The following is a 12,301-nucleotide window of genomic DNA, read 5'->3' as shown; positions in this document are numbered from 1 at the left end:
GAAAAGTGTCAGTTGATTACTTTGGAAGGAGGAAAAGGAATACAAAGTACTTGGCTAATGTAAGATTCTTGGTAGTGTAGAAGAACAGAGAGATCTTGGTGTCCATGTACATAGATCCCTGAAAGTTGCCACCCAGACTGACAGGGTTGTTAAGAAGGTGTACAGCTGTTAGCTTTTATTGGGAGAGGGATTGAGTTTCGGAGCCATGAGGTCAGGCAGCAGCTGTACAAAACTCTGGTGTGGCCGCACTTGGAGTATCGTGGACAGTTCTAGTCACCGCATTATAGGAAGGATGTGGAAGCTTTGGAAAGGGAGATTTACCAGGATGCTGCCTGGTATGGAAGGAAGGTCTTATGAGGAAAGGCTGAGGGACATGAGGCTGTTTTCACTAGAGAGAAGAGGATTGAGAGGTGACTTAATTGAGACATATAAGATGGCAAGTTTTGAGAAGATTTGTAGCTCAGGTTGAGGTTCTTGTAGGTTTGCTCACTGAGCTGGAAGGTTCATTTCCAGACGTTTCATCACCATACTAGGTAACATCTTCAGTGGGCCTCCGGGTGGAGCACTACTGATAATTCCTGCTTTCTATTTATATGTTTGGGTTTCTTTGGGTTGGTGATGTCATTTCCTGTGGTGGAGTCATTTCCTGTTTTTTTTCAGGGGTGGTAGATGGGGTCTTATGGTCTCTGTCTCTCTCTCTCTATCTATCTCGATCTCTCTTTCTCTCACTGTCTTTCTGTCTCTAGTGAGAGAGCATCTGTGGGTCTGATAGGACTATGGTGACTTGCCTTGTTTGTCCCTAACATTTCTCTAGAATGAATTCCATCTGGTCAACCCTGATTGGACCTTGGTTGTAGAGATGTTGGCTCAGAGTAGATGATATTATTTCAGAGGTGTGTGTGTGTGTGTGTGTGTGTGTGTGTGTGTGTGTGTGTGTGTGTGTGTGTATTTTGTCTATCCCAGGCTTTCCTCCAGTTGTCTGGACTCCGAGACAAATTGTGGTACCCTGGTATTCCATGGAAGGTGAGATTTTGGGGGTGGGTGGGGTCTACAGTGTTTAAAGCCCAACCCAGAGACAATAGTTCAGCCTGTTTTCCGTGTTCTGGACACACTTTGCCTGAGTTGCCAAGGCATTATTGTTGGCGTAGATTGTGATGATGACCCAGAGGTCGAAGGTTATTGGGGGCAGGCAGGAAGGTGGATTTGAGGCTACACACGGATCTTGTTGAATGGTGGAAAAGACCAAAGGTGCTGCATGATCTTCGCCTGCACACAAGTCACGTGTTCCCACTGGTGAAAAGGAACAAGACGATTTAAAGGGAGATACAGAAGGAGCGAAGGGTGATGTGAGTGAAAGCTTCCTCACTCAGTGAGTAGTTCGGGTCTGGGATGCACAATCTGCAAACGTGGTGGGGGCAGGTTCTATCGAAGCATTCAAGAGGGACATTGGATGGTCATTTGGATCGAAATGGAGATGGGGAAAAGGCAGGAATTTGGTACTGGGGAGTGATGCTCATTTGAAAAGCTGGTGCAAGCTCTCAATGGGCTGAATGGCCTCCTTTTGTGTTGCAACAATTCTTTGTTTTTACATTATTGTGTGTTTCTGTGTCTGACTGGTCATCCCATCCCACTGTCAATATGATTGTCACTCACTAGCTGTCTTCTGCAGAGAATCCATTACTCAGACATCTCTCTTGTTTCTCACCACCAGGAACTGATATATAAAGAATTCTTTTCACAAGGAGATCTGGTAAGTCAGTACTTGAATGTGTTAACTGTTCCTTTGGGGTACACCATACTGTTATAAATTTTCTACGATACCTTGGAGAAATGGAAATGATCTAGACTTTCACTTCCAAAAGTCATTGACTGTCTGTGGACTCAAGACAGTTCTATCAAGTAATAGGAACATTAATTATAAATCAACAGCAACTTGCATTTGTATAGCACCTTTAATCCACTACAATGGCCGTAACTCTTCTGGAGGCTTTTTCAAGACTTGGCATGAATCCATATTAGGAGACATCAGGTTCAATTGTTAAAAACTTGGCCAAGGTATTAATAGGGGTCTTAAAGAACAGAAAGGGAGAGAGAGGGAGAATAGAATCCTGACAGTGTGGAAGCAGGCCATTTGGCCCAGTGAGTCCACATCAACCCTCCAGACAGCATCCCACACAGGCCCACCACATTCCTGCATTCTCCATGGCTAACCCGTCTAGCCTGCACATCCCTGAACGCTGTCGGTAATTTAGCATGGCCAACCCATCTAAATCTGCACATCTGTGGGAGGAAACCGGAGCACCCGGGGGAAGCCCACGCAGACAGGGGGAGAACGTGCAAACTCCACACAGACAGTCGCCCGAGGCTGGAATCGAACCCGCGTTTCTGGCGCTGACGCAGCAGTGCTAACCACTGAGCCACTGCAGACAGGTTTAGAGAAGAAAATCAAGAACCTAGATCCTAAAACAATTGCAGGGTCATCAGTGATTTTGTTTTATTCAAGAGGATGACTCACTACAATGTTCTGGAAGAGTGATACATCGAGAATGTAGGTGAAAGTGAGGACTGCAGATGCTGGAGATTAGAGTTGAGAGTGAGGTGCTGGAAAAACACAGCAGGTCAGGCAGCACCTGAGGAGCAGAAAAATCGATGCTTCAGGCAAAAGCCCATCATCACAAATCATTCCTGATGAAGGGCTTATGCCCGAAACATCGATTGTCCTGTTCCTTGGATGCTGCCTGACCTGTGCTTTTCCAGCACCACACTCTCATATCCCAGAGAGAACATGCACCCCTGAAATGTTGATGTCCTGTACTGCTTCACAAGGTTTTGAAGGCTATTGGCTTATTTTTGGTTTATGATAATCAAGGATTGGTGTTTGTTTTAAAAATAAATTCGGAGGTAGATAGCTCTGAGAGTCATTCAGAAGATACTGAACTGGTGTGAGAATTATATTTAGTTTCACTCCTTAAAAAAAGGAGTATATTTCAGGGAATGCAGTTACCTTGGTCAACGAGTTTAATCGATACAACTTACAGACCTGGATGTCTGGCTAGAAATCTGCTGATTATTTAAAAGCTGAGAAAGTTTTAGGTCTCATTTTTCTGAGTGTTTGTGTTAGACTTCACAGTTCCCAGGAAAAACCTGCTGATATTTAGCTTCATCGAACTTAATGGTGTGGGAGATGGGACTAACGTCTCTGCTTTCTCTGATGGTGTTGGGGAAAAGGTTGAAGCTTTTGCTGTGTGTTTTCGGATCTTTTTCTAACCTTCTTTTATACCTCAACTATTTTTTTGTTTGGTTTTACCCTTTTGTGTAATAAACTTCTGTTTTTTTTTGCTAATGTGTGACAATGTTCCCGTGGCTGGTCACCCTGTTTACTAACTTAAGAAAAATATGATCAATCAAGCCAGATTTTTTTCTCGGATCTGATTTCTCCTGGAATGTCATCAGCTGGGGATCATAACCATATTCACACAGTTGGAATGAATATGGAGTTAGCCCTTCATCTTGGGGTCCGATGTGGTGGTGAGATCTTTGACAGGCTCCAGGCCAGGAGGTCGTGACACATTCCACAGTGGTTACCTCCTAACCAGCTCTTTGACCTTTCCACTTTGTTTCCCTAATCTCTTGCAGGAAAAGGCAATGGGGAACCATCCCCTTGAGATGATGGACAGAGAAAAGGCCTATATTCCAGAACTTCAGATCAGCTTCATGGAGCATATTGCCATGCCAACGTACAAGTAAGTTGAAAGGTCAGGAGAATTTGCCAAACACTGGCCAATCAGGGGGTAGCAGCAATCGGCAGTGATTGGTGAGTCGGCGAGTGGGGGGTGTCTGTTTTTCCCCAAAGAGGGGTCTGAAGGATGCATGATAGGCACGACTGTGTCATACCTCCCCGCTGCAGGTTCCCCTCCAAGACACTTACCATCCTGACTTGGAAATGCATATCACTGTTCCTTCAGTGTCTTTGGGTTCAAATGCTGGAATTCCCTCCTTAAGGTATTGTGACAGTGCAGTATTCCCTTAACACTGACCCACCGACAGTGCGGCACTCCCTCAGCACTGACCCTCCGACAGTGCGGCACTCCCTCAGCACTGACCCTCCGACAGTGCGGCACTCCCTCAGCACTGACACTTCGACAGTGCACAACTCCCTCAGCACTGACCCTCCAACAGTGCAGCACTCCCTCAGCATTGACCCTCCAATAGTGCGGCACTCCCTCAGCACTGACCGTCCGACAGTGCGGCACTCCCTCAGCACTGACCCTCTGACAGTGCGGCACTCCATCAGTACTGACCCTCCGACAGTGCGGCATCCCTCAGCACTGACCCTCCGAGAGTGCGGCACTCCCTCATCACTGACCCTCCGACAGTGCGGCAGTCCCTCAGCACTGATCCTGTGACAGTGTGGTCCTCCCTCAGCACTGACCCTCCGACAGTGCGGCAGTCCCTCAGCACTGACCCTCCGACAGTGCGGCAGTCCCTCAGCACTGACCCTCCGACAGTGCGGCAGTCCCTCAGCACTGACCCTCCGACAGTGCGGCAGTCCCTCAGCACTGACCCTCCGACAGTGCGGCACTCCCTCAGCACTGACCCTCCGACAGTGTGGCCCTCCCTCAGCACTGACCCTCCGACAGTGCGGCACTCCCTCAGCACTGACACTTCGACAGTGCACAACTCCCTCAGCACTGACCCTCCAACAGTGCAGCACTCCCTCAGCATTGACCCTCCAATAGTGCGGCACTCCCTCAGCACTGACCGTCCGACAGTGCGGCACTCCCTCAGCACTGACCCTCTGACAGTGCGGCACTCCATCAGTACTGACCCACCGACCGTACAGCACTCCCTCAGCACTGACCCTCTGATAGTGCGGCACTCCATCAGTACTGACCCTCCGACAGTGCGGCATCCCTCAGCACTGACCCTCCGAGAGTGCGGCACTCCCTCATCACTGACCCTCCGACAGTGCGGCAGTCCCTCAGCACTGATCCTGTGACAGTGTGGTCCTCCCTCAGCACTGACCCTCCGACAGTGCGGCACTCCCTCAGCACTGACCCTCCGACAGTGCGGCAGTCCCTCAGCACTGACCCTCCGACAGTGCGGCAGTCCCTCAGCACTGACCCTCCGACAGTGCGGCAGTCCCTCAGCACTGACCCTCCGACAGTGCGGCACTCCCTCAGCACTGACCCTCCGACAGTGTGGCCCTCCCTCAGTTCTGACCCTCCGACAGTGCGGCACTCCCTCTGTACTGACCCTCTGACAGTGCAGTAATCCCTCATCACCGACCCTCCGACATGCTGCGCTCCCTCAGCACTGACCCGCTGACGGTGCAGTGCTCCCTCAGTACTGACCCTGTGACAGAGCGGCACTCCCTCAGCGCTGACCCTGCAACAGTGTGGCACTCCCTCAGCACTGACCCTCTGACAGTGCAGTGCTCCCTCAGCTATGACTCTATGACAGTGAGGCATGCAACAGTGCGGCACTCCCTTAGCATTGACCCTCCGACAGTGCGGCACTCCTTCAGCACTGACCCTCTGACAGTGCAGTGCTCCCTCAGCTATGACCCTACGACAGTGAGGCACGCACTCAACATTGACCCTGTGACAAGTGCAGTGCTCCTCCAGGACTGACCCTCCGACAGTGGGGCACTGCGTCAGCACTGACCCACCGACAATGTGGCGATCTCTCAGCACTGACCCTACGACAGTGCGGCAATCCCTCAGCACTGACCCTCGTAGTGTGCGGAGCTCTCTCAGCACTGACCCTCTGACAGAGTAGCACCCACTCAGCACTGACCCTCCAACATTGAGGGAGTGCAGCACTGTCCTAGGGTCAGTGCTGAGGGAGGGCCTCACTGCCAGAGGGTCAGTGCTGAGGGAGGGCCGCAGTGTCGGAGGGTCAGTGCTGAGGGAGTACCTCACTGTCACAGGGTCAGTGCTGAGGGAGTAGCGCACTGTTACTCAGAGGGTCCGACAGTGCGGCGGTCCCTCAGCACTGACACTTCAACAGTGCACAACTCCCTCAGCACTGACCCTGTGACAGTGCGGCACTCCCTCAGCACTGACCCTCTGACAGTGCGGCTATCCCTCAGCAATGATCCTCCAACGGTGCAGTGCTCCCTCAGTACTGACCCTCCGACAGTGCGGCATTCCCTCAGCACTGACCCTCTGACAGTGCGGCACTCCCTCAGCACTGACCCTGCGACGGTGCAGCACACCCTCAACACTGACCTTAGGACAGTGCGGCTATCCCTCAGCAATGATCCTCCGACAGTGCGGCACTCCCTCAGCACTGACACTCCGACAGTGCGGCCCTCCCTCAGCACAGACCCTCCTAGTGTTCAGCACTCCCACAGCACTGATCCTGTGACAATGCGGCACTCTCTCAGCACTGACCCTCCCACAGTGCGGCAATCCCTCAGCGCTGACACTCTAACAGTGCACTACTCCCTCAGCACTGACCCCCTGACAGTGCGGCGGTCTCTCAGCACTGACCCTCTGACAGTGCGGCACTCCCTCAGCACTGACTGTCCAACAGTGCGGCAGTCCCTCAGCACTGACCCTGTTACAGTGCGGCAGTCCCTCAGCACTGACCCTGTTACAGTGCGGCACTCCCTCAGCACTAGCCCTCCGAAAGTGCATCGCTCGCTTAGCACTGACCTGTGACAATGCGGCACTCTCTCAGCACTGATCCTCCCACAGTGCAACAATCCCTCAGCGCTGACCCTCTAACAGTGCGCTACTCCCTCAGCACTGACCCTCCGACAGTGCGATGCTTTCTCAGCACTGACCCTCCGACAGTACGGCGGTCTCTCAGTACTGACCCTACGACAGTGCAGCGGTCTCTCAGCACTGACCCCCTGACTGTGCGGCACTCCTTCAGCATTGACCCTCTGACAAGTGCAGTGCTCCCTCAGCATTGATCCTGTGACAGTGCGGCACTCCCTCAGCACTGACCCTCTGACGGTGCGGCACTCCCTCAGCACTGACCCTACGACGGTGCGGCACTACCTCAGCACTGACCGTCCGACGGTGCGGCACTCCCTCAGCACTGACCCTCCGACAGTGCGGCACTCCCTCAGCACTGACCCTCCGACAGTGCGGCACTCCCTCAGCACTGACCCTGTGACAGTGCGGCACTCCCTCAGCACTGACCCTCTGACAGTGCGGCTATCCCTCAGCAATGATCCTCCAACGGTGCAGTGCTCCCTCAGTACTGACCCTCCGACAGTGCGGCATTCCCTCAGCACTGACCCTCCGACAGTGCGGCACTCCCACAGCACTGACCCTGCGACGGTGCAGCACACTCTCAACACTGACCTTAGGACAGTGCGGCAGTCCCTCAGCACTGACCCTCTGACAGTGCGGCTATCCCTCAGCAATGATCCTCCGACAGTGCGGCACTCCCTCAGCACTGACACTCCGACAGTGCGGCCCTCCCTCAGCACTGACCCTCCTAGTGTTCAGCATTCCCACAGCACTGATCCTGTGACAATGCGGCACTCTCTCAGCACTGACCCTCCCACAGTGCGGCAATCCCTCAGCGCTGACACTCTAACAGTGCACTACTCCCTCAGCACTGACCCCCTGACAGTGCGGCGGTCTCTCAGCACTGACCCTCTGACAGTGCGGCACTCCCTCAGCACTGACTGTCCAACAGTGCGGCAGTCCCTCAGCACTGACCCTGTTACAGTGCGGCAGTCCCTCAGCACTGACCCTGTTACAGTGCGGCACTCCCTCAGCACTAGCCCTCCGAAAGTGCATCGCTCGCTTAGCACTGACCTGTGACAATGCGGCACTCTCTCAGCACTGATCCTCTCACAGTGCAACAATCCCTCAGCGCTGACCCTCTAACAGTGCGCTACTCCCTCAGCACTGACCCTCCGACAGTGCGATGCTTTCTCAGCACTGACCCTCCGACAGTACGGCGGTCTCTCAGTACTGACCCTACGACAGTGCAGCGGTCTCTCAGCACTGACCCTCTGACAGTGCGGCACTCCCTCAGCACTGACCCTCTGACGGTGCGGCACTCCCGCAGCACTGACCCTCCGACAGTGCGGCACTACCTCAGCACTGACCCTCCGACAGTGCGGCACTCCCTCAGCACTGACCCTCCGACAGTGCGGCACTCCCTCAGCACTGACCCTCCGACAGTGCGGCACTCCCTCAGCACTGACCCTCCGACAGTGCGATGCTTTCTCAGCACTGACCCTCCGACAGTGCGGCAATCCCTCAGCGCTGACACTCTAACAGTGCACTACTCCCTCAGCACTGACCCCCTGACAGTGCGGCGGTCTCTCAGCACTGACCCTCTGACAGTGCGGCACTCCCTCAGCACTGACTGTCCAACAGTGCGGCAGTCCCTCAGCACTGACCCTGTTACAGTGCGGCAGTCCCTCAGCACTGACCCTGTTACAGTGCGGCACTCCCTCAGCACTAGCCCTCCGAAAGTGCATCGCTCGCTTAGCACTGACCTGTGACAATGCGGCACTCTCTCAGCACTGATCCTCTCACAGTGCAACAATCCCTCAGCGCTGACCCTCTAACAGTGCGCTACTCCCTCAGCACTGACCCTCCGACAGTGCGATGCTTTCTCAGCACTGACCCTCCGACAGTACGGCGGTCTCTCAGTACTGACCCTACGACAGTGCAGCGGTCTCTCAGCACTGACCCTCTGACAGTGCGGCACTCCCTCAGCACTGACCCTCTGACGGTGCGGCACTCCCGCAGCACTGACCCTCCGACAGTGCGGCACTACCTCAGCACTGACCCTCCGACAGTGCGGCACTCCCTCAGCACTGACCCTCCGACAGTGCGGCACTCCCTCAGCACTGACCCTCCGACAGTGCGGCACTCCCTCAGCACTGACCCTCCGACAGTGCGATGCTTTCTCAGCACTGACCCTCCGACAGTACGGCGGTCTCTCAGTACTGACCCTACGACAGTGCAGTGGTCTCTCAGCACTGACCCCCTGACTGTGCGGCACTCCTTCAGCATTGACCCTCTGACAAGTGCAATGCTCCCTCAGCATTGATCCTGTGACAGTGCGGCACTCCCTCAGCACTGACCCTCTGACAGTGCGGCACTCCCTCAGCACTGACCCTCTGACGGTGCGGCACTCCCTCAGCACTGACCCTCTGACGGTGCGGCACTCCCTCAGCACTGACCCTCCGACAGTGCGGCACTCCCTCAGCACTGACTGTCCAACAGTGCGGCAGTCCCTCAGCACTGACCCTGTTACAGTGCGGCAGTCCCTCAGCACTGACCCTGTTACAGTGCGGCACTCCCTCAGCACTAGCCCTCCGAAAGTGCATCGCTCGCTTAGCACTGACCTGTGACAATGCGGCACTCTCTCAGCACTGATCCTCCCACAGTGCAACAATCCCTCAGCACTGACCCTCTGACGGTGCGGTACTCCCTCAGCACTGACCCTCCGACAGTGCGGCACTACCTCAGCACTGACCCTCCGACAGTGCGGCACTCCCTCAGCACTGACCCTCCGACAGTGCGGCACTCCCTCAGCACTGACCCTCCGACAGTGCGGCACTCCCTCAGCACTGACCCTCCGACAGTGCGATGCTTTCTCAGCACTGACCCTCCGACAGTACGGCGGTCTCTCAGTACTGACCCTACGACAGTGCAGCGGTCTCTCAGCACTGACCCCCTGACTGTGCGGCACTCCTTCAGCATTGACCCTCTGACAAGTGCAGTGCTCCCTCAGCATTGATCCTGTGACAGTGCGGCACTCCCTCAGCACTGACCCTCTGACAGTGCGGCACTCCCTCAGCACTGACCCTCTGACGGTGCGGCACTCCCTCAGCACTGACCCTCCGACGGTGCGGCACTCCCTCAGCACTGACCCTCCGACGGTGCGGCACTCCCTCAGCACTGACCCTCCGACGGTGCGGCACTCCCTCAGCACTGACCCTCCGACAGTGCGGCACTCCCTCAGCACTGACCCTCTGACAGTGCAGCACACCGTCAGTAAGGGACCCAAAGAAAGTGAGGCTTGCACTTAGCATTGACCCTCTGACAAATGCAGTGCTCCCTCAGTACTGACCCTCCAACAGTGGGGCGTACCCTGAACACTGACCCTGTGACAGTGCGGCACTCCCTCAGCAGTGACCTTGTGACAGTGCGGCACTCCCTCAGCACTGACCCTCCGACAGTGCGGCACTCCCTCAGCACTGACCCTCCGACAGTGCGGCACTCCCTCAGCACTGACTGACAGTGTGGCCCTCCCTCACCACTGACTCTCTGACAGTGCGGCACTCCCTTAGCACTGTCCCTCCAAAAGTGCGGTCCCCCCTCAGCACTGACCCTCCTGGTGTTCAGCGCTCTCACAGCACTGATCCTGTGACAATGCGGCGCTCTCTCAGCACTGACCCTCCCACAGTGCGGCAATCCCTCAGCGCTGACCCTCTGACAGTGCGACGCTTTCTCAGCATTGACCCTCTCACAGTGCGGAAATCCCTCAGCACTGACCTTCCGACAGTGCGGCACTCCCTCAGCACTGGCCCTCTGACAGTGTGGCACCCACTCAGCACTGACCCTCCAACAGTGAGGGAGCGCCACACTGTCGGAGTGTCAGTGCTGAGGGAGCGCTGTACTCTCAGAGGAACATTTCTGAGGGTGTGCCGCACTGTCGGAAGGTCAGTGCTGAGGGAGTTTTGCACTGTCACAGGGTCAGTGCTGAGGGAGTGCCGCACTGTCGGAGAGTCAGTGCTGAGGGACCGCCGCACTGTCGGACCCTCTGAGTGACAGTGCGCTACTCCCTCAGCGCTGACCCTCTGACAGTGCAGCACTCCCTCAGCAGTGACCCTCGTAGTGTGGGGCGCTCTCTCAGCACTGACCCTCTGAGAGTGCGGCACTCCCTCAGCACTGACCCTCCGACAGTGTGGCGCTCCCTCAGAATTGACCCTCCGACAGTGTGACGCTTTCTTAGCACTGACCCTATGACAGTGCAGCACTCCCTCAGCACTGACTCTCTGACACCTCATCGCTTCCTCAGCACTGACCCTCCAACAGTGCAGCACCCCCTCAGCACTGACCCTCCAACAGTGCGGCGCTCCCTCAGCACTGACCCTCCAACAGTGCGGCGCTCCCTCTGCACTGACCCTCTGACAATGTGGCTCTCCCTCACCACTGACTCTCTGACAGTGCGGCATCCCTCCGCACTGACCCTCCAACATTGCGGCACTCCCTCAGCGCTTACACTCCGACGGTGCGGCACTCCCTCAGCACTGATCCTCCGACAGTGCGGCCCTCCCTCAGCACTGACTCTCGTAGTGTGCGGCCCTCCCTCAGCACTGACCCTCTGACAGTGCGGCCCTCCCTCAACACTGACCCTGTGACAGTGTGGCACTCCCTCAGCACTGACCCTCCTGGCTTTTATGTTGTTTCATCTCTCTCTCTCTCTTTCTTGGAAGGCTCCTGAAAGTCCTCATGCCGAAGGCAGCAATTCTGTACCAGATCGTGAAGGCAAACCGAGACCATTGGGTGAAAGTTGCTCCAAAATTCACCATGACTGGGCTACCGAGTGACAACTCCCTGGACTTTTTAGATGAGGATGTGGCAGATGGAGTATTCTCATCATCCCCTTCGACAGTGACTGATAGCAGCAGCCCTAACACCCCGGAACCCACATCTGAACCCACATCTGAACAATGATTATTTTTATTGCGGTTTAAAAGAATAGAAACAAAATACAACAAAAAAAAATCAAGGAAGCGACTGACAACAGCAGAAATTGGCATCTTTTAAATTTATTTATTTTTTATAGGTCTGAATATTAACTGAGTGGTTACTTTTCAGCACTTCTTTCTCACTCATGTTTTTTTTTCTCCTGATGTTTGCACTTGACAGAATCAAACAGTTGCATTGATATAGCATCCTTAAGATCGTGTATGTACCGCCTTGCGAGATTGTTCACTGACGTGTTATCAGACAGGTGTTGGCATTGGTGTGCACCTCATGACAAAAGGTAAATGGAGAGGTTGGAGGAAGGAATTCCAAAACTTGGAATGGGTGAGAGGCCCGCAATGGAGCGATGGGAATGGGGCACATGGAAGCGGGCAGAGTTAGAGGAGTTTGGGTGGGGGGGTGATGCCTGGGTGGGGGGCATCGCAGACACTGGAGGGTGTTGGAGAGAATCGATAGCAGGAGGGAGGTGAAGCCATGGATGGATGTGAAAACACAGACCAGGATCCAACCTCAGGCTCATGGCCATGGGTGAGTGCAGTGCTAGTTCAGCCAGGAGGTGGCAGCTCCTGGGAGACAGGCCGGGAAAACATTTGGAA

General features: G+C 54.9%; 1 protein-coding gene across 3 annotated transcripts in view; it reads left to right on the top strand.

The window, feature by feature from the left end:
• Nucleotides 1-12,082, top strand: part of LOC132816569 (cGMP-dependent 3',5'-cyclic phosphodiesterase) — a 312,596-nt gene extending 300,514 nt beyond the window's left edge. For all 3 annotated transcript variants that reach the window (XM_060826337.1, XM_060826336.1, XM_060826338.1), the window contains 3 exons: nucleotides 1,712-1,750; nucleotides 3,637-3,743; nucleotides 11,432-12,082. In XM_060826337.1, the coding sequence (XP_060682320.1) occupies nucleotides 1,712-1,750; nucleotides 3,637-3,743; nucleotides 11,432-11,672 (387 nt within the window). In that variant the 3' untranslated portion in view covers nucleotides 11,673-12,082. The remainder of the gene's footprint in view (nucleotides 1-1,711; nucleotides 1,751-3,636; nucleotides 3,744-11,431) is intronic.
• Nucleotides 12,083-12,301: the final 219 nt, after the last annotated feature.

Source organism: Hemiscyllium ocellatum, chromosome 6 (genome assembly GCF_020745735.1).
Source record: "Hemiscyllium ocellatum isolate sHemOce1 chromosome 6, sHemOce1.pat.X.cur, whole genome shotgun sequence".
Taxonomy (NCBI): domain Eukaryota; kingdom Metazoa; phylum Chordata; class Chondrichthyes; order Orectolobiformes; family Hemiscylliidae; genus Hemiscyllium; species Hemiscyllium ocellatum.
This window is presented reverse-complemented; position numbering and strand designations above follow the sequence as displayed.